Raw genomic sequence first — 23748 nt, 5'->3', positions numbered from 1 at the left:
GTACAATCAGCCCTTTACCTTAAGGCTCCTCGGATGTCCACGCTGGCAGGACTTGTAAAAGGAAGCACAGCTGGAAGTAATCTATGATACACAGGGCAAAACAGCAGCTAGGAAAGTGAGGCCAAGAAATTGATTCTCAAGATTTAAATTGTTTTCCTAACTGTCCCTTCACTGGGTCCCTTGACCCAGCACTGTGAGGGAGAACGAGGGGACAGAGATGGCTGCAGTCACAAAAGGAATTCAGCATGCAGCCTTCTGATGAGACAAAGCTGTGTAATCTCATAGCTTTTCCAGTCCCCTTGGCTGTTGCTGCCTTCTGCTGAGCTTACTCCCCAAGACAAATGGGCGCTGTACATGTAGCTAGTGCAGAAAGATCTCTCTGGATCTATATCATGTGTATCTAAGAATTACACAAAGCAGTATGGTTTAGAAGGGTGCAGCAGAGCAATGCACTGCATGATTTCAAACTGGCTGCAAGTCTGATCCTGTGGTATCGGACGCCTGAGAGATCTGTACAGGAGTACCCTGCTGACAGCTGCCAAACGAGAGCTCCACAGTCACTTGCCGAGTCTGTTAGTAGGTATGGTAGTACAGCTGACAAGCCATTAACAAGTGTGAAGCACACTGCTGGAGTTTTATCAATACAACTGGACTGGACTGCACTGTGTGGTGGTGTGTGTACATGTGCATACACCTGGATTTGCTTCCCATAGACTATAAAATTGCACAAAAAGTCAATTCAAACAGTATAAAATTTACCTCTGCAAGGTTACCAAAGCAAATACCCTCTGGAAATTACTTCTGTAACTGCTAATCACCCAAACTGAAGTCATTTACAAGTTACCCAAGCACTAGGTTCAGTTACTCCCTTCTTGTATCTACATACCACAACAGCAGAGCAAGTGATTATGTGTATTTTACTCATTTACATCGATCACTTCCTTTTTTCAGAAGACACAAAGGCTACCTCCTTGCTGACCTATCTGGGTGATGATTTTTCGAGACACTCTCCATTAAAAGACAGATGTTAACAAAATGTCACAGTCACACAAACTGGAAATTTTCTTAAATATGTATGAAGACAAAACCAATCCAAACATGTTTCAGATAAGCTTCTGGCATCTCACTACTACAGCACAACTGTCTAAAACACACAATCATTTACTATCTTGTATTATAAAGAGAAAGATCACACTGCTTGCACAGTACATTAAATATAGCCTTCATAGCAGAAACCACAGAATGGTAGGGGTTGGAAGGAAGGAACCCCCAGAGACCATCTAGTCCAACCCTCCTGCCAAAGCAGGTCATCTAGATCAGGTTGCACCAGAACACAGCCAGTCTCCAGAGAAGGAGACTCCACAGCCTCTCTGGGCAGCCTGTTCCAGTGCTCTGTCACTCTCAAAGCAAAGAAGCTTCTCCTCATGTTTAGAATTTCCTCTGTTTTGGTTTGTGTCCACTGCCTCCTGTCTTATCACTAGGCACCACTGATGACACCTGCCCTTTAGATATTTATAGGCATTGAGAAGATCTCCTCTCAGTCTTCTCTTTTCCAGCCTAAAGAGCCCCAGGTCTCTCAGCCTCTCCTCATAAGAGAGATCTCCAGTACTCTAATCATCTTTACTGACCTCTGTTAACACTCTTTCCAGCAGTTCCCTGACTGTCTTGAACTGGGGAGCCAGAACTGGACACAGGTACACTAGATGACGAGCTAAATTTTTGGTCTTAAAAACTATAAATGAATAGAGAAGTTAGTGAAAATGATTTAAAGTTAAGCATGTCAGTGAATTGTACTTCAAATACTCTTGTAAGGCTCCTTAGAAGTCAGTGGCTTTTTATTTCATTAGGATCTGATTCTATACCACTGGCATAATCAGAAGTTTATCTATTTACTTAAATATTGTCAGGAACAACATCTTATCTTCAGTACACTCTTAAAACAGGCCAAAATCCAGCAAAGCTCATACACCAGTTACATATCCTAACATCCCACTGGATGGAACACCTCCATAAACCATATGATAATGGATGACAAGTAAACAAGGTAGAAAAAGATAATGCCATGTGCTCCTGTAAGTAATTCTTTCTTCATTTAAAGTTGCAATAATACAAAGTAAAATTAAATATTCTAAACCACTGTTTGAACTTAAGCATTCAACCAAAAAGGAAGAAAAGTGGATGGGGATCAATGAATTATTCTGTCTTGGAGGGCAGTTGCAGTGAATATCCACTGACTTGGTCCTATGAGAAATAATAATCCCTAAGGCTTTTTACTTAGGGCTTGTTACATATGCATAATGAGCTGTAAGGGCTTAAACACCACTATGGAGCTGCTGCAGGCTTTTATGAGAATACACTATCACCTATTTTGCAATGCCTTATTAAAGACCTTCAAATATGCAGGTCCATTCATTATCTTCACTTAAAGTGAAATTGTCAGTGCCTTTGTCAAAATGGGAAACTAACAGAAAAGTTACAGTCAATTTGTAAACAGACAAGAGCTCTGTGTGTGTGTGTATGTGTATGTGTTCACAAAAGACAGCTTTGTCAAGGTGCCCAAGAACTGGGGTTTCAATGCCTTTCCCTGCACCTTTCAACTTTTCCAAAATGTATCACAGTATTCTGGATGAAGGGCCCAAATGCATCACATTATAAGAGTGACACTGATATTAGTGAGCAACACAGCTTTACTTTTTGTGCTTTTTGTTTGTCTGCTTTTAGATGGAGCCAGTTCTGGACTTCCAGTGGACTGCTAAACATAATGAATTAAGTGCACAGTGTAATCTGGAAAGGCACAAAAAGGTGGGAATTCACAAGTGAAGAACAAGTAAGGCTGATTTAATTCCATAAGCAAATCAAGTTTTCTTGTTGGTATCTGTAGCACACAAAACACACATCCAATGTGAGTTTTTAAACCATGCAAAATCCAAAGTTGCTTTTTTTTTTTTTACCCTTTATACAGACTTCTGTGCCTTACTATTACATAAACTTGGCATTGGGGTGGTATTTCAGACACCATGCCAAACCTGACTCTCACTCACAGTGTTCCAAAACCATTTTCTGTTTGCTGAACACATACACTTCAAATTCACATCACTGTAGCTAAAACATTTTAGCACCCCAAATGCCAGCAGGCAAAGGTGAGGAAAAGCAGAGTTTGCACTGCAGGTGATTTAGCATTTGTAGTGGAGGGTAAAGGCAGTCCAGCTAGGTCAAAGCTTTCACATTATTGTAGCATGTTCTGTACGTGTAACTGTGCATTGTATACTCCATAAAAGTACAGATCTGGGTGCCAAACTACTGTAGAGGCAGAATTCAAAGAATGGATGTAAGCACAATAGACCGTTAGGAAACCTACCATTGTGTTGTGCTGAGAAGTGGGAGTCCTATGGCCACAGTTCTCTTGTGTCAGCAGAGAAACTGGCTGAAATTCCTCAGAGTGAGGCTTGTTGGGAAAACTCACATGCAAGGGAAGGTGAAAGGCTGGGAGCCCGTCACTCTCCTCTTCTCCCACTTTCTGTCTGCTTGTCACCATGGCTACCTCTCCATCTGCTTCCCCATACGGAGAGGCTGGTCGCTTGGAAGACATCCTGGAAGGAACAAAAGAGGAGAAAATAATGAAACCTCCAAATAAATCCTTAATGCCGTCATTGTGTGGTTAGGGGCCATTGTAACAGAAATGCCTTTTTTGTGCTGGCAGAGAGCAGGAAACCATCCAAATACCACTGCAAAGCATACACAATTGGGAACAATAGCCAAGCAGGTAGCAACAGAACAGTGGCTTGTTTGTTGTGAGAATAATACACTAATATAGCACTCTCTTGTATTCTGGCTTTCTTAAACATGAAAATTCACCTAAGAAGACTGTATAATGAAATGCAATTCCTTTACAAAAATACCCATCTGGTTTTGTATTTGCAAGAGACTGTAAGAAGATAGAATGTCTCCTGACACATGGTATTGCCTATTTAGTTTTTAAGGAATAATCATCCACATGGATTTAACCATAACATTAAAAAATAAAGTAAAATAAAATAAGTTGCTATCGAGCCAAAAGTTCTGTGCTTGTAAAACTTCACCCATGTGAACACCAGAGTGTTACAGTCACACTGAAAGCGTCTTTTCAGGTTCCCAGATCTGGGACAGTTAAACAATTAAACATTTGGACATTAATAATCTAGGCTTTTTGACAACAAAAACTCAGGGCTGTACTGAGTGAATGAAGCTTTGCTATTGAGATACCCAATACTTCCTACATATAGCCAGATCAGGGAAAACACACAGGTAAATGTGATTTCTATCTCTATCTATATAAAAAGATACACAGAGCATATATTGTAAAAAATTATGCACAGTCTGAATTTTTTGACTGATAACACTGCTCTGGCAGCACATGTATTTCTTCAACTTTTAGAAGGACTGAAAGAATCCTTATGTCATTAGAAAAATGCAATTTTCATCCAAATCAGGCACTACTGAGACTCTTACAGGACAATCTGAACCCAGCGCACTTCCAGCTTGGTCTTCAAAATAGAGGGGTCCAATGAAGCATTAAAATGTACACAACTTCTGGGATTAATTACAGCAATACTGTTCATGAAAATCCAAGCATGTGCAGGGATGATATAGTGGGGCCACTCTGCTAAACAGGCGCATCTGTAATTGGAAGTGGAATGAGAAACAAGAAATGTCTAGACACAGCCAAAAGAAGAAAAGAGAATCATTTCATAGAAAAATTGGAAGTTATGAACAAGGTTACTGAAGACTATTGTATGTAAAAGTTGAAAAAACAGACTGAAGCAATACTGCACCTCCTCAAAAATCTAGTATTTATGATTCTAATTACCCCATTTTGATTTTCCACTTCACAGTTAAAAGACTGCATTTCAAAAGCTCAGCAGCCTCTTGAACCATGTGTGGGGCTGCTGTGAGGTGAAGCATGTCCATACGATTTGGCATATTGAGCACGAAATGGTTCTTAGCAGCAGTCAACTGGGTCTGAAAACAAACAGTGACTTTAAACAGTCCTTTGTTAGGACTTTGTTTCTAATGATCTCATTTTGAGCTTTGTCTCCTAAGACAACTTAGATTATATGTATATATATAATGGAAAAAAAAAAAGGGGGAGCAAAAAACCCCAAACCAACAAACAAAACAAATGCAAACACCCCTCAGACGAAAAAAATCCCTACCAGAACCTGTATTCAGCTGCACATCGCCTGTTCTGAACACCACCTATTGCCTGCACACAGCAAAGCAATCTGTATTTTCTATTAATGTTTGACTTAGTCCAACAGACTAACACTTCATACATCCTACCTGACTTCTGTCTTCTAGGCTTTCCCACCTACATGTCTGCAGTGAAGCATATGCATAAAGACAAAGATCACCAGATAGACTCTTACTGGCAGTTTTCTCCTAGTCCACTGAATTCGGCACTTTACAGCTATGTTTGACATTCCCTATCCCAAGCTTTTCTTTTGCAGAAGCATGGAACTCCCTCCTGAAGTTAATGTGAATTATTCATATCCTGCATTGCGCTGCAACAAGATACCTATTTGCTATTGATTCTGAGGGTAACATTTTTATCATTCATTTCAACACTGCCTCTAACAAAAAACTTGGATTTTTACAAAATCTCTCCCTCTGAAAACCAGCACTTAAGCAATTGCCTCAATTTTGGCAAACAAAAGGAAAGGGACACAAAATCATTAACTATTCCACAATAATGTTTGATACTTTAGAACATTTTAATTCTATAAAATTACTAAAAATATTGTAAAACACCTACAGAAGTCTCCACTCCATTTCACTCTGACACCAAAACAGGAAGGGTGCCTTGCTTTCTATTGATGGTTTGTATTCTACACAAGATATTCAAATTGTGTTAAAAAGCCATACTCTTGCCAAACTAGAAGCACCCAGGTTCTGTCACACTGCTTCACAATGAAAATTTGACTAACATGTTGAAATAAAGCTCTTCTGCTAACTTTGTAACTGAATATAGAGTTTCCTCTGTGTTCAGTTAGCACACTGCAGATCAGCATTCCCTTCTGCTTGTCACTGCTCCCAACAGGGATGTTAGAATCTTCTGCAGGGAATTCCTCAACCAGGTAAAGGTGGCAATAGAGGTGATCATCTCCATTCACAAGCAGTATAAGGTATTATTACTATTATGATGTAAACCAAAAACCTATGTGTTGATTGGACTGTAGACCAACCTACAGTGATACTAAAGAGAGAAGAAGAAACTGTTTCCCTCCTCTAGCAGGCCATTAAAGGTGCAGTTCAAATTACAAGCCATATGCCCATCACAATGCTTGAAGGGTAACAAATTACTAAAAAGGCTATGGCAGCAAAGGAGCTAATCTGCATGAGTCTTCCACGTCACTAGGACATTCAAAGCAATGCACGGCATGACTCAGACAGTGACTACAACTTGTTCCCAGGTAGCTCTGTCCACAGTCAACAAGTTAGGCATAATCCGGTCCTTCAGAAATCTCATCAGCCCTTTAACATCCAAGACAAACATCAGAGTTTTGCAGAAATAAATTACTCCTTATGAACATCCAGGTAATTTCTACAAGAAAATGAAGATTTAAATAAATAAATCCCTATCTACTTTTGGCAATGTCATCCAAAAGGAAAGTAAGTATCAAAAACTTTGCAGCAAAGAATGAAATCACTGACAGATTCCTGAGCAGAACACAGTATGATACAAGGTAAATTCATTCACAGATTGGCTTTCATTATCTCTATAGCTTTACTGGTCCCTTTTCTGAATTTCAAATGATCCCACCCCATGTATCCTTGAATTCTCTTTTTTTCCATACATCTACATTTTCCCACTGAGCATATATTAGGTCTTAACAGATTCTGTATCTGAGAAGTTAAGTAGAGGTCCTATTACAAACAATAAGGAAAGGGAAACAGCCAAGTACTTAGTAACAACATTATCTGAAGCTGATAACTTAGAAACAGATCTAGGTCTAATGAAGGACTGGAATGATCCCATCTTCACAAAGGACTGCAAACATCCTGGATCTACCCTCACTGATATCATGACAGTTCACAACTTATATGACTTCAAGATCATCTTCTTGAACTAGTTTAAACTCAGAAGATTTACAATGAGAAACATGTTCCCTAAAACATCAGCTTCCAGATAGAATTTAAAAAAACAAACCAACAGCAAAACCCTCAGAAAAGTAGCAATACAGTAGTGGTGGACCAGATTCTGAATCTAAAATAGATTCCTCTATAGAGGAAATCTGTTGTAAATTAAGACCTGCAAGAAGAACTGCATCTTGAACTGTCCTTAATAATTTCTACTGAATATAAATAGCTAAACAGTCATTTTTTAGACAACCTAAATCTGCAAAGTTCAGACACAGTGGGACACAGGCAGTACTCACCCTACTATAGAGACACATCCACATTACAAAGCCTATCTCCATATTCAATCTTTATCAGTGGTTAGGATGAAACTAAAGATTTAGTACCTGGTGAGCAATTCAGATATGACCCCATTTCTTGTAAAGGAACTCTTTTGCCTGTTTTTGGAAAAGATTCTTCATATTCAGAAATTGCAGTAAAAAAAACCACATGCCTTTTGTTAAACTCATATTAAATAAATGTTTTTCCTGGTAGCAAAAATGATTTGGTGGTTGGTTTAGTTTGAGGGAAGTAAAATCTCACTCTTCTAACCCACTCTTATGCCACTAATATTTGATGGAATTCACATTACAATAGCTTCTCCATGCATTTCTTCACTCCCCTTCAGTTTGCAACAGAGTCTTTGTAGGCTTGGTCTGATATCCCCTGTCTACTCATCAGCATGGCTAGACTTTTCCACTGGGGAGAGGAAGAGCTATGCTGCGTCCACATGACTTGTCCCCTCATGCCATCTACAACTAGTGGTTCCATCCAAATAATTCCAGTCTACTAAGTAGCTTTTTTTCTTTTTATTTTTTTCCCTTTTGAGTTCAGTGCCTTACAAAAGTGATTTATCCACAGCTTTTGTTTTTGTTATCTTTTTTAACAGATGACATTTAAGTGTTCCCACTACATTCCCATTTGTTCATTGGGTTTTGTTTATTCCATACATGACTGTATACCCTAAATAAATACAAAAATGGTATCCAGTATTTAAGGAGATAGTGCCCTCTAGCATGCAACCAGCATCCCTCCCAATTTGATGCCATAAAATTTCATAAATTTTATGTCATAAAATACTAATCTTTTTACATTAAGCAAAATACCTCAGAAACATTTCAGATACCCACAAAAGCATTTGGAAAAATGGCTTATCCATGTCTTCAAAAGTGACAAACACAGATGTGTCAGGAGGAAAAGATATGAGGCCATAAATCTTAACTTGTTGGGAGTTAATTAAGGGATTCATCAATCATCACACAGCTCACCCCATATATATACAGGCAAAATCCCATCAGCTGCCACAACCCACAGCAATCTACAGGTTAAAAACTCCCAAAGTCCCTGTGTTCTGACTATTTATAAATGACTTTGTATAATCTAGCATTAAAACCTGTAATTATAAAACAGCATTAAAACAGGCCTGGATAATTATAGTTGGTACACTTTTTAAAGAAATAAAAAGCTTTTCCATTCAAACACAGGCTTTGCCTTTTTGACAGCTCCAAGTCCACAGGATGCAAGGGGATGATTTAAATTGTATGTCAAAATTTTGACTGTGCAAGACTTTCTTTTTTTCCCTCCTTATCAAGAGAGTCATTGTTGTTTTCTCACCATAACTAGGCGTGACAGCGCCTGACTGGAATTGCATAGCCAGTTTCTGAATCGGCATGAAAATGTTCACCTCGAGTTTCTCTGGCAGCTACAAACCAAGTCTTTCTCATGGGTTGAGTTTAAATTACTCAGACCCATACATCAGGAGACAGGCACAGAACTGCATTCTGAGGCAATGCAAAAGGGCACAACAAACAGACCTGATCCTCCAGTGTGGAGGTTCATTCCAGCTACCAACAGTATCAGGAATTTACTAGTTAACACAGCCTGACTCCAAACCAAATACTCTACACTAAACTGCTCCCGGGAACTTCAGTGGGATTCATTCTGACTCTCCTGCTAATCTGCAGAGATATTTCCCTCTAGTAAAGTACATGCTGGAAATTTTCAGACTCTGCTTTTCCACAGGAAATCCTTAACAATTACAGAGAGCATCACTAATAGTGTATCTAATCGGCAAGTATACACACACGTAGAAATGCACCAACACAGACTTCTCCAAAATGTCAGCAATCAATCTGCTTCACCTCTGACCACATTTAGTACTAATAAAATGGTTTGTAGTCCCAAGTTTATTGAAGTTTTGATCTCCCTACAGACAGTACAAGCAAAAGGCAGTAGTTAATACTACTGATTGTCTCCATTACATTTTGCTCCCAAATTCATTCATTATTTACGTACACTGAGTAACTAGTACCTTCAAAAAACCCAGCTCTGTTCATTTTGACAAGATTACTTGTGTAATAAGGTATTACTCAACATGAGTAAGGGTGGCAGACTCCCACACTCTGTCCCACTGGGAACCGCAAGCCTGACTTGTTTCTACACATACCACTAAAAACAGACTTCACTTGGCAATATCTTTGAGTCATTTACAGTCTGGTTTGGAATTCTTTACTGAAGTAATTCTACATTAACAAAACAAAACAAAAAACAAAAAAAAGAATGAAAAGCAAACATTTCTATTCAGCTAATCAATAAAATACGTGCATGAAACACACTCTCATCTGTCAATCACACTGAGATAGGATAATCTGTTAATTATTACTTTCTAAGATCATATCAATCAGCCATCCTTTAAAATACATATATGCTATAAATAATTGTATTACTCAAAAATGGGTTTAGTGAACAAGTCACTTGTGTTAATACAAACCAAGACGGCTATGGCATAACCTGTGTAATGTTTCTGTGCAGTTGTCTATTACCATAGCCACCACAAGTCATTTCCATTTCACCTAACTCACTTTCTCCCTTCTGCTTTCCAGATTTTCTCCCTGTCATTATGCAAAAGTTTTCATTGACATTTTGAAGCAGGTAGCTGGGAAAGATTCTTTGTGCATGACTTAAGTTGTTTAGTGAATATTCTAGACTAAAACAAACCAACCCAACCTTCAACCAAAACAGAACTTGTAAGGTGATGAAGGAGCTCTCATCCATACACTATATTCTGTTACTGTAAAAAATATTACCTAATTTTTCGTAGATGATCAGGACTTGGTATTATTGTCCCTACTGGTAAGCAGGCAGACACTCAAAATCAGCTCTGGCATGAGAGGCTGTGTCCCGGTTCTGCGTGGTACCTGACGACTTCATATGCTTTTTGTTTTTCACTAGTCTATGTGTCAACGAAAAGAGCCAAAAATCTAATAGCATGTTTACCAACCCAGAAACAACATACTTCTGAAAAGTATGTTTCTAAAAGATAAAAACCTGGATTTTTTGAGAAATTCTCAAAAAGAAGAGGCATGTAGTGAAAATGTGGTTACACTACAAGCAATATACAACAGTAATGGTGGCATGTCAAAGACGATGAGCATCTATCAGCACAAACTCTGAAACAGCAGGATGCAGTCATTGTTGATGTTTCAAGTAAACTGAGCCTGATCACTGGCTTCTTTCATGCAAAAGACTCTGCTTGGATGATTTTGAATTAAATCCACAAGCTCATTTATTTTCCAGTACATCCTCAAATTAACTCTGGCTTCTCTCCCCAATCTTTCAGAAATGTACCTCCCTCCACTCTACAGCTCCTCAGACTTACTGCTTTTTCACTTGTTATTGTTATGATTATTATTTTACATCTGTCCACATGTCACAGCAGAAACAGCAGAGTTTTTGTTTTATTTTCATGTAAAGTTTTAGGAACTGCTCACTGCTGAAGGAACTATCACAATTAATATGACATTAGGTAATCATCATTCTTCTGCCTGCTAAACTACAAAAAGGAATCTAGTCAAATAATTAGAGATTTCAGGTCTTGAAACTTCACTGTGCAAACTAATACTTGGAATTGACGGGAAAGAAGTCAGTCAGTTTCCAGACGCTGAGTGGGAGAGCTGTGCTGCATGCTACAAGGAATCCATACATCACACACAGACGTGCATACCTAATTTCCATTGACATTGAGTGAAATGAAGGCAAAGAGTTGAAAAAGCTTTAAAATTATGACAATTATGAGTGACTTACTTATTACAACGAAATCTGAGGCAACACGGGCTCATGCTGAAAAGTGAGCTAACACTAAAACTTTGGCAATTTAGAAAGCATATTCTTGGTCACTCCTAGTCTTTGTCTAATCAAGCTGACATAAAATTTTCTTCAAGCATTATTAAATTACTTTCAGTAGAATCAACATTAATAAGAAGAATTCTCGCTCAAAAGATGCCCAGATTTCAGTACAAGAAGCCATTTTTTCAATTGAGATGGTAAAATATGACGCAGCTTTTCGCACTCTTCCATCGTGCCATTGCTTTAGTAAGGAAGAGCACCAAAGAAACAGCTATCAAGCTTCAAGCCCCTTCTCCTTTCGTTTCTCTTTCCTCACATTTCAAACTATAAAAAATGGAATTTTAGATCTATATTTTTTAAAGAACAATCACAATCTCTCACCAGAGTTTGTGCAAAAACACAAACTAGAAACAAGAGAATATAAAAAAGAAGAAACAAACACACCATTTTTCCCCCCACTTTGAATTTTGCTGCTGGTAAGTTCAGAATACTAAGTTCATATTGCAAGTACATTTGTTTCTAATAAATAATTGCAATTTGGAAAGAATTTTTCATATCCCCACTGCTGTTTAAACATCTGAACTTACAGTATCATTCTATCATTGTTATAGAAACTCTTGCTCCAACCATCACTCACATACACATTTGCATCACATCTATCCCTTTAAAAAAGGTAAATAAACACAGGAACACATAAACCTATATATATGCTATATGTTTCTGGTAAAGGTGACAATGCAAGTGAAAAGTAGCTATGCATATCCATTCACAGCTTCAACTTGCATTACTGAAATATTAGGCCTCTAAAGAACTTCATTGGGAGCAGAACTGGGGCCTCAGAGAATCCATGTGTACTATTTAAGAATTACGGGCACAGTGAAATGGTTTTTGCATCTGTGTGTGCGCGTGTGTAAGAAGAAAAATATACTTAGGCAGAGTAATGTCTCTAATGGATGTAAACATTTTCTTTCCAACAGCTGCCTATAATATTTTTTTTGCTGTTTGTTTGTTCAAGTGAATTTGTGTGCTCCCCTCTTTAGAGAGTTTATACGTGACAGGTGCATTCTTGGCCCAGCAATAAACTATCCTAGAGAGCCCAGTAAAGATAAATCATGCTGAACTTGAAGATAAAATGACAGGGAATAAATACATTATTGCCTTTCTATTGTGTTAAAAAACAACAACAACAAACAAACCAACAAACCTACCAAAAAAAATAGTAATTTTGAACATTCACAACATCTAAGCAATTTGAGGTAGAATTTTCAAAGCTGAAAGAAGATTGTTCCAAAGCCCAGATGTTGCTTTTCAGAAAGTAGGGAAAATTGCTGCCTCTGAAAAATACTTTGAAATACAAATAAAGTAAAACCAAAAATTGTTGAAATAAAAATAATTTTACTTGGATGTTCTGATATTCTGTAAAAGAATATGAACATTTTTATGTGTTCAGGTGGGTTTATACTCCTACCTCAGATTGTTCAGTGAATCTTGCAATCTCTGTTCATACCAGCGACTGCATAAGGGATAAACCACTTATGATATGATGTGAGTACTCCTGCTTCACTCACTGTTTGTTTTGTACTGTGAAGTCTTCTTTAGTCAGATGACAGCAGTTGCATTATTTTATCACTTTTTGTTCATAGAATTGAAAATCTACATTAAGGAATGTGTGGTATAACTACCTATCATAGCACTTGTCAGTTCACTTGCGTGAGTATCAGTTCGCAGTACAACTTGTGCTGTACAAGCCCCTTACACTTCTGTAATTTTCCAATTTCTGAACATTCTCACCAGTCTAACAGTACATATAGGTAAATGGATTGACTTCAGGTCACCACTATCTAAAAGCTTATTTTTTTTGCTTTATCTGATTCAAGAAATACCTGTCAAGTTTCAGGAGAAAGAACAATCATAACCAGCTGAGAATTACCCAACTCAATAGACATTAAACCTAGTGCTGGAGCTGTTAGCTACGAAAAATGCAGCTATTGGTCATACAACATACATACTCTTGCACAAACAAATGTGTATTGGTATGTAAGGTAAAAACAAATCTACAAATGTGAAAATAAAAGTCCATTCTAAACAGATGAAATACCTACAGGACCATAAAAAGTCTTGAATGTTACTTTAGAAAGGCTGCAGTGGCCGGCACTGAAACACTGTCAAAAAAGTAGTCCACTTCAAAAATTCTTCAGGAGCTGAGGGATGGGGTGGAAAGGAGAAAAACCTTTAAATCAGTATCTTTCCCTGCAGAGAAACTGAGAGGAAATCTACCTTTCACCTTTCCACAGGTGCTTTGTCTACCTTCATATCTGTTGTTCAACAGCAATTCCCATCCAGCTTCACAAAGACCCAGCTGTATAAACCAATGCTGTCAAAGAACACAGTTAAGGAATGGATTAACCAGGGAGGAGTGCTTAACATGCTGACCACTGACTGAGCTTGCAAGGATAAAGAAGCCTTGATGGAAAGAAGTAATCATCCATTGCTGTTTGTTTATTTTACCTCCTCCACCACATACTGGAATCTTTTTTGTTTTTTCCATTACCAAAACCATCCCCCACTGAGAGGCCTTTGTGATCTAAAAGGGGCAGAGCCCCTCTCTCTTAACACTGGGGAGTTTATGTAGGCAGATTCATTCAAACACATCTTAAAATAAACATTTGGCTCTTCCCCTAGATCACACTGCCCATAGACTGCCTTCAAAGATGCTTAAAAAGAAAAAAGAAATAATCACCATGAAAACACTCCTGTCTAGAACTATTTTTACTGAGATGTACTGAAACAACTGAGCAGTCTAAGACATATGTAGTCATGGAGGTCTAACTTCAGATGAGAGGCATAGTCTTCTGAAAAAAAAAATAAATATATATACTGAAGAAAACTTCACTGCTCTTGCCACAACCAGTGGTATGACAGTTTTCTTGAAAAGACTTCTATCTAAAACTTTCTCCCCACTGGGGATACAACTCATTATATTATAAGCAAACCTGAATCCAGATGCTCAGATATAAAAGTTATGCCATGAGTATTACCAGGAAATTGATCACTGCTTGGAGAATGAGGCACTTAAAGGGCACCACTGGCCTTGAAGGGAATGAAGACCTTCAGATTCCTTCAGGCGTAAAAGGTGTAGGTGCTCAGAACCTTAGAAAATTCATTTATTTGTCAAACAAAAAAGCACAACCAAACTTCCTTCCTTACCCCTTCTTTTATTCTATACCCCACCCCCCATCCCCCACACCCACCTTTAGACAGCTTGCTGTTTTACTAAATACATGGCTTTGGTCCTGAGAACAATTCAAGCATAAATCCCTACAAAAAAAGAGCAGTGCACAGGCAACAGCAAGTAGATCGCTCAGAAAGATTTTTGGTGCCAGAGGATGATACTGGAAATAACACTTCTTTACTGGAAGAGGATGCCCGGTCGCTTCATGGGTTACCTACTGCAAACAAAATAATTGAGTAATTATAGTCACATTAAACTTTGCCATTGAGAAAAACCATGGTTTCAGACACTGACAAAACACCATGCCACAGGCTGATGATAAGCTCTGCTTTCAAGTGTACCTGGCTGACCTGGACACAAAACACAACAAGAGTCATCCACTCTATGCGGTAAGTAGTCACCTGGTGAGCTCTACAATTGTTTGAATAACACCTAGGATAGTGGATTGGTTTACTGAGATACCTCACAGAAGTTTTGTTCTGCAGTATAGCAATGTCCTTTACTTTTGACCATTACTGAAGAAGCACCTACATTGAAACTGAACAAGTAGTTTAGTGCTGAGCACTCTCTCTACCTCAGTATGGGCTATGAAATATTAAGAATTCAGAAGACAACAACTTCCCATGTGACTCCACATAATTTATTGAATCTTTCTGTCCCACAGTTTTTCTCCTTCTACATGAGATAAGAATGTTTAACTGCCTTTATAAAAAGCTCTGCAAGCACAAATTCCCTTTTTTTTCCTTTCAAAGAAAACATTTTATCTGCGATAGCCATTTGTATTACTTGCTTGTATCACTGATTTAGCTGAAGTCATTCTACATACTAACACATGAGCAAAGGCAAAAATTAAACACTCTATTCAGCTACTGTGTTTTGAAACTGCAAAAACTAAGTTTCTTTATACAGTCCTGTCAACAGATCCCAATATTTTTTTAAACTTTATTATTTTTTATTACTGTATTCATGTAAAGACCTATTTATTTTTCTCTGCTGGGCACTGACAGTGCAGAAAAGCCCCAAACCCTAAACATTTAGCACAAAAATGCCCTTGAGTCCTTTTGGTTGCACTGTCCAGTTTCACTGGATCCCCTTCTCTGTCTTTCACACAAGCAGAAAATTCACCCCTTGCCAGGTAATGCCATAATAATTTACAGTTACTAAGCAGTTTTGACACAGGAAAACTGTTCTAAAGGAACCTCACATACCTTCATCACAAAGTACTAACAGCAACACCCATTTCACAGATGAACTGTTACAGACGCCAGTTTGGCTCTTGTTTACCCACAAAACTGCCCAGTACTGGCACTCAAGTAAAGTCAGAGCTTTAACCCACCCCCTCACAGCACATCAGGGCCAAATTCAAACAACAAGCCACAAGCTCTGATTTCCAGTTTCGTTTATTACACAGTAGCTCTGATGACAATTTCTCAGCACAATGTAAATGAAGCATACTGCATTCATCAAAAGCCCTACCAAGATAATGATGGAAAGCTAAAACCAGCCTGCTTTCCAACCTCTGCCCTGGATAACTATTTATAAAGTCACACTGAAAAGACACACCACCTTAGAAAGGGTAGTTTCTATATTACAAGAACTCATATCTAGCCACCCATCCCTTTGTTCACAAAGGAAGCAAAGATCCTTTTGTTTAGTTTTTTTCTCTTTTAAATGGCTCACCCAGGTGGACCAGATTTTAAGCTTTAAGAACATTAACCACAAAGTAAAATCTCAAAAATACAGAAATAATGCTGGAGGAACATTTTTAACCAACAGCAAACTTCTGGTTTCACTAATCTACTCACAATGTGTATGAGGTATACAGATGTACAATAGGATTCCCAGATGGTGTTTTAAGGTTGGAAAAGAACACCTTAGTAAAAGAGCTCATCAGATCTACAGAGTTTTATTTTCCTTTCTCTCCTACTGTCTTCTCATCTTCCACATCCATCTTTGCCTTAGTGGGGAAACGTCAGAAAGTGCAGCTATTACCACACTTTACACCTGTATCCCCCACTTCTTTTGCTCCCCCCCCCCCCCAATGTCCCTCATCTCCCGTGTCACAGATACAAAGCAAAAGTCGGATTTATAAAGATATGAAAGTGTCAAAACCATGGAGTTTGTCTTGCTGTAAGAGATCTTCAAACATGTTTCCAGTGTTAAGAAAGCTATAGCCTCTGACTAGGAGCCCATCTGTATCTCTTATATCTACATACCTCTAAAAACCTCAACCTACTTCTGTCTTTTCATTTATACAATTTACTAGAGAGCTTTCTGTGCTTGCACTACTCTTTTCATCCTTAAAAGCACTTACAAATGTTAATTACCCTTCACATATCACTTCTACGAAGTAAATAAGGATTATTATCCCCTCTGAAGTAAATACGGATTATTAACTCCTTTTTACAGACTGAGGAAATACAGAAGAGGATTTTAAGTGGTCTGCACACCACAACCTAGAGAGACAATACTGAAAAATGGATTAAGACAGAGAAGTTCTCCATCCCATGCTCAGACTATGACAATCTAAATCTTACCCTTCTATTTGCAAATGATACTCTTAGCCAAATTGTTTCTGTCTGCTGGCTGATGATCAAATATTTAATATATGCCATAAAATTAAAATATGAACTCTACAGCAGTGTCTCTTATTTGTCATGCCCCATTACTTAGACCGGGTGCTAACATGTGCCCATATGATAGTTTTCAATTTTATTATAGTCTCTATTTGCTCATTGACTTAAGATGTTTAAAGAAGAGTTGTATGGATTATCAGACAGTCTGAGAAGTTCAGTTCAGAGCTCTTCAAACACATTCATTTTCATCTTATTAGCACAAGTAAAGTAAAAGCCTTAGGCAGGTAATTTACCATCCAGTTTATCCAAAGAGACTTCTAAAGGAAAAGTCAACCTTTGTAAATTGTTTGTGATAATCTTCAAATTGATCATTAATTATCAGCTGTTACTGAGCGTTTCTTCCATCAGCAGCACTGTGAAAATAATGCATTTCTCAGGAACTCAACCATTGTTGTTATTGCCACCTGTGTAAGCAGCAATTATTAAAACCAGAGAAGTTACATGGTAGGCAGCAGCTTTGCTGAGTGAATCCTGTCCAGCAACTCCATTTTCCAGGCAGTTTAAAAATTAGTTATCCAACAAGAGGAAAGCATTTCTGTTGTGTTTCACATTCTATACCTTCACACATATAGTAGCAGTTACAATTAATTCAGACCCATTCAATCGTGCTTGATAAAGCACAAACTGCCAATCTCTACGTGATGTACAGAAACTTCATTTCCCCTTCTTGCACTTTTCTGCTTTTCTCCTACTAGAAGTGAACACTGACAACCTGACAGGAAAAATCTACCAAAATCTCAGCATTCTTTGTGAAAAAGAAGTGAGGAAGAGATAGCTGCAAGTAACACAGATTAGTGTTAGCTACCCTCAGGTCCACATGGCACAGAAACAGAGGGGAATCTTCATGTGCAAGAGACTGCTTGCCAAAATGCAGCTGAGCCTTGATTTTTTTGTTTGTTTTTTAATAAATTTTTTGGAAGGGACCATAAAAGATCATCCAGTCCAATCTCCCTGCAAGATCAGGATCACCTAGAGTAGGTCACACAGGAACACATTCAGGTGGGTTTTGAATGTCTTCAGAGAAGGAGTGTCCACAACGTCTCAGGGCAGCCTGGTCCAGCGCTCCGCCATCCTCACAGTGAAAAAGTTTTACCTCATGTTCACACAGAATCTCCCCTGCTCCAATTTGCACCCATTTCCCCTTGTGTCCTGTCATTAGACTTCACTGGGCAGAGCCTGGATCCATCCTCCTGACTCCCACCCTTCACATCTTTATAAACATGAATGAGCTCACCCCTCAGTCTCCTCTTCTCCAAGCAAAGAACCCCAGCTCCCTCGGCCTTTCCTTACAAAGAGAGATGTTCCACTCCCCTCATCATCTCTCTGGCTCTGCTCTGGACTCTGGACTCTTTCCCTGAGGCCCTTAATGAACTGAGCGGCCCAGAACTGGATACAGTATTCCAGATGTGGCCTTACCAGGGCAGAGTGGAGGGGGAGGAGAACCTCTGTCCACCTGCTATGCACACCCCTTTTAATACACCCCAGGATGCCGGAATTGCTGGGCACGATACCTTACATGACCATTCTCAGAATACTGGGTAATACTATGACCAGTGCACAGCATCTGACATTCTCACAGTTCCTATTTTACTCTGCTTAACTTAACGGGCATCTGCCAGTTAAACACACTGGGGCAGCCTTGGATGTCAAGCACCTTGCACTTTCAGTGGGATCAACCACACCTGACAAATCGTATTTTAAAAACCTGTTTCACCAAACAGGAAACCAACCATGACAGCAATAAACTGCATGCCTAGTGACAATTTAATTGTGCACTGTGACACAAACCATAGTTCAAGGAAACAAAGCATTAACATTAGAGGGAAGACCTAGCAGGTAATGAAACTGTTTAGAAATACTGGATGATGATGAAGCCTGTGACCACATTTTTCTTTTAAAATGGCCTATAGGTTAAAAATAAACAAACAGGTGAAGTACCCACCACCATGGGCTGTAGGTGTAACAGAACAGCTGAAGCCTGTTACATTTGAGGCTAGCAGTCCCAGCAGCACTGTAACATATTTCCCTATTTTTGCAATAGAAGGAAGGCTAGATAATTCTACATCTGTGCCAGCATGAAATCTCTAGCATATAAACACACAGGGAAAATAATCCATTCACATTCAAGAGAACTGTCCCAGGTCCATCAACAGCAGTCCACACTGAATCCTGATGATTCCAAACCAACAGGATTACTGTCATAAAGATGGAAAAAGGCAACAGTACCACAGCTAGAGTAAGAATCATCCCTCAAAGACAGTTTTGCTTAGGTTCTCTCAAAGTGATGTAATTTAGGATTACATTTGTAGCATAGGATCTTTTAAATAACATATATGAAAATTCTAGTTCAAAGGGCAAGAAGTCTGAAATGGAATAGTCTCTTCCAGACAAATGAGAAACAATTCTGCTAAAAATGAATGGAATGGATTTGTATTTTCTTCAGTGAGATGGTGCCAATGAATGGGCCACTGCTCTTGAAGCAGTTTGAGCTTTAAATACTGCCAACAAAGAAAACAGAGACGTCCAAACTATTAAGATGCAACTCTGTCCTAGACAGGAGTAATGTTAAATGTTACCTCCTCAATAAAGAGTCCAGAGTGCTGCATCCACAGAGAGCCAAGGACACTTTTTTGTTTTGTTTTCTTTCATTATTTAATTTGAGGCCTCTTTACCACTACTACTACTTTCCTAAGTCCTGCAGAATCAATTACTCCACAGGCCACTGAACAGCGTTTCATTCTAGTCACATACCATACAAAAATGTACTAATTGCTGAATCAGATTTAACACCCCTGGGATATACGTAACTTACTTCTAGGATCCATCCTGACCATGAAAGGAACAAAATGAACATTTTGCAGAAAGGCAGGTATTGTCAAGAGAAGAATTTAACCTGCTGCAGTTGAATATTGGTCACCATCCAAGAGCACAACAGAACCCTGCCTGACTGTCAGACCCTGGGCTAAACTTGAAGCACTGGAAATGAATGAACGCACTCAAAAGTGCAAACAAAACACAATTTAGGGAGAGAAAATAAATCCTGTGTTGCTAGTTCTTTTCAGTAGATCTACACTAAAGACTCGCGATGCATGTTTAATAGTGGAAGCAAGACTTATCAGTAAACAATTTAATAATCTGGTTACATAAGCAGCAACAATTCCTTGGCTGGTAATGAACAGTATGATATCAAAGTTGTCATCTCTTAAATAGAATCTTGGTTGATTTTCTGAACATGAGTAGTCCTGATTAATTCAGTTGTGTCCTCAGTGTGTTTAGTGCCTGTGTAGATACAGGAGAAGAGAGTCTTGCAAAGGTCTCTCTGAGGATTGAGTGAGCTTTGAAATTCTAACTTGGGTGATGTTATATGAAATAGAATACAGCTTACTTGCCAGGAAGCAATAAAAGTGAACCCAGTGAGACTGCTCATGTGAATACATCTTAGCAGAATCAGGGCCCACATGAGCCACAAGGGAGGATAAACTTAAATAAAGCATTTCAGTATAACCATTCTTTAGTCTGTATTAGTAGCTAACATCTGAGGAAAGGAAAGGTTTGCTGCTTGGCAATAGTGTGGTGTTAATGTAACACAATCTGTTAAATGAAAAGGCAAAATTAATTCCAATTTGGTGTCTTCACATTTCACACTCCAGAGACTTATGGACTGAATGAAAGACATGAAGGGGTAGGGAAGATTTAGTGGATTTTTCCAAACTAAATGTCTGTTTCTTTGCATTTCACCTAATTAAGTCAAGATGCAATCTGAGGGGAAAATATGAAAGGTGTCTTATTTATGTAGGTATTTCTTAACATGCGCCTACAACAGCGTAAGAAATGTCTGTTTCTGTCCATCTTTCACTGCCTACTCCCCCTCCTCCCATCTTTCACTGTCTACCCTCCCTCTTCCCCTTGTTCTCTCTACAATTCAGATGTTTAGCCTTAATTCATCCTCACAGCAAGGAATGGATTAAGCAGAATTACTTACTGCTATGCCAATTAAGAAGGAATTAATTACAACTTTGCCTCCTGTCCCTCTAAAGTTGCAAGTTTGTCTACCAAAACAAATCTGAATGTATCTAAGCAAAGAGCTGCAAACATTCAGGAGGACAGAGGTACTAAGTTTTCTTCTTACTATAATCATATCTCTGGCTACCGGTGGGGTGGACTTAACCTAAGTTCTCTCCAGGCAAAGGCACTGTACAACTGAGATGTTGTACACCTCAGTACTGTGTGTGTAAAAGGGGACAGTAACAATACCTATTTGTCAGCAGCACTGTGGAAGTTAATCCCCTAACATTTGTAAAGTACCCTGAGATATTAGCGCAGAAGGCACAACAGAAGTACAAACTGTTATCATCATTATAATAAATTGGGGCATGTTCCAATTAGACTGTTCCTAGTGAACTCTCTCTGGACTTCAACTCAGGCCAACTTTGGCTTCTGGAGTTACACATACAGTGTCTAAACCAAAAAACTGGAAAGCTACACAAGACTTATTTCTTCAGCAGACCTTTTTTTCTTATTTATTTTTTTCTGAAGAACTACTCCATACCACCCACCACCCAGATTCACTTCCAGGCTAATTATACTCTGAAAGACAACCAGCATAAAGATGATTATAGCATACTGAGTCAAGGGAAGGCCTAGTCAAATAAACAGGTTTACTTCCTTTGGTCTGTCTCTCACTTTTTTTCCCACTCAGTGATGAATCTCAAAACCTCCATAACCATACACCTTATAAAAGACTAAACTAACTTCTGTTTCCCTTTTTTATCCTTTTTTTTTGCCACTCCTGTATGTTTCCAGCTGCACCCTCCCCAACCTACATATTGCCAGCCTAACCCTCCCATTGACCCTGATTACAAACAAAATGAAGCAAAACCAAATGACCAAGGACCACTGCTTGGAAAAAAAAAAGAAAAGATAAAATAAATAAATCCAGGAACCAAACGACTATTACTATGTCCACCACCCTTTTATAATGTAAAAAGCAGGACAGAAGACAGTGAGATGTACATCTCACACAATTTACTTAAGTAGTATTCTATCCCTTTCCATTCCCTTCTCCCACTCCCTTTTTCACTCCCCCACATTTTGCAGACAAGCATTGCATAGTGAGGCTATATCACCCCAGAGTTAAAAGCTCCTTTTGACTTTAGCACCTTGTAGCCTCCTGAACTGGTAGATGGGGTCAGGGAGCAGTATAATTCCCCCAAAGTCCATAAGGAAGTAGTTAGGGACTTGCTGAGCCACTTGGATACTCACAAGTCCATGGGATCAGATGGGATCCACCACTGGAGAGGTCCCAGATGACTGGAAACTGGCCAACGTGATGCCTATCCACAAGAAGGGCCAGATGGAGGAACCTGGAAACCACCGGCCTGTCAGCCTGACCTCAGTGCCTGGAAAGATTATGGAGCAGATCTTCTTGGGGGCAATCACAGTGCACCTACAGGATGGCCAAGGGATCAGGCTCAGCCAACATGGATTTAGGAAGGGCAGGTCCTGCCTAACTAACCTGATCTCCTTCTATGATCAGGTGACTGCCTGGTGGGTGTGAGGAAGGCTGTGGATGTGGTCTACCAGGACTTCAGCAAGGCCTTTGACACCGTCCCCCACAGCAAACTCCTGGCCAAGCTGTCAGCTCGTGGCTTGGACAGCAACATTCTGGGTTAGGAACTAGCTGGAGGGCCAAGCCAAGAGATTGGTGGTGAATGGTGCCACATCCAGCTGGCGGCCAGGCACTAGTGGTGTCCCTCAGGGATCAGTGTTGGGCCCCATCCTGTTCAATATTTTTACTGATGATCTAGATGAGGGGATTAAGTCCACTATTAGTAAGTTTGCAGATGACACCAAGTTGGGAGCAGGTGTTGTTCTGTCAGAGGGTAGAAGGGCTCTCCAGAGGGACCTTGACCAGCTGGACAGATGGGCAGAGTCCAATGGGATGGCATTCTACAAGCCCAAGTGCCGGGTGCTGCACTTTGGTCACAACAACCCCATGCAGAGCTACAGGCTGGGGTTGGAGTGGCTGGAGAGCAGCCAGGCAGAAAGGGACTGGGGGTGCTGGTTGACATTAGGCTTAACATGAGCCAGCAGTGTGCCCAGGTGGCCAAAAAGGCCAACGGCATCCTGGCCTGCATCAGGAATAGTATGGCCAGCAGAAGCAGGGACGTCATTCTGCCCCTGTACTCAGCACTGGTTAGGCCACACCTTGAGTACTGTGTCCAGCTCTGGGTCCCTCAATTTAAGAAGAACATTGAGACACTTGAATGTGTCCAGAGAAGGGCAACGAGGCTGGGAAGAGGTCTCAAGCACAAGCCCTATGAGGAGAGGCTGAGGGAGCTGGGGTTGTTTACCCTAGAGAAGAGGAGGCTCAGGGGAGACCTTATTGCTGTCTACAACTACCTGAAAGGAGGCTGTAGCCAGGTGGGGGTTGGTCTCTTCTCTCAGGCACCCAGAACCAGAACAAGAGGACACAGTCTCAAGCTGCACCATAGGAAGTTTAGGCTTGAGGTGAGGAGAAGGTTCTTCACAGAAAAAGTGATTGGCCATTGGAATGTGCTGCCCAGGGAGGTGGTGGAGTCACCATCCCTGGAAGTCTTC

General features: G+C 39.6%; 1 protein-coding gene across 9 annotated transcripts in view; it reads right to left on the bottom strand.

Moving 5' to 3' along the window:
* Nucleotides 1–23748, bottom strand: part of SOX5 (SRY-box transcription factor 5) — a 306951-nt gene that overhangs the window by 263385 nt on the left and 19818 nt on the right. For 6 of the 9 annotated variants that reach the window (XM_068141932.1, XM_068141928.1, XM_068141930.1 and 3 more), the window contains exon 2: nucleotides 3359–3590. In XM_068141932.1, the coding sequence (XP_067998033.1) occupies nucleotides 3359–3589 (231 nt within the window). In that variant the 5' untranslated portion in view covers nucleotide 3590. The remainder of the gene's footprint in view (nucleotides 1–3358; nucleotides 3591–23748) is intronic. The other 3 variants (XM_068141934.1, XM_068141935.1, XM_068141936.1) reach the window with 1 other exon arrangement.

The sequence above is a fragment of the Melanerpes formicivorus genome, unplaced genomic scaffold (genome assembly GCF_026170545.1).
Source record: "Melanerpes formicivorus ecotype bairdi unplaced genomic scaffold, bMelFor1.0.p_v2 SCAF_8, whole genome shotgun sequence".
In the NCBI taxonomy this organism is placed as follows: Eukaryota; Metazoa; Chordata; class Aves; order Piciformes; family Picidae; genus Melanerpes; species Melanerpes formicivorus.
This window is presented reverse-complemented; position numbering and strand designations above follow the sequence as displayed.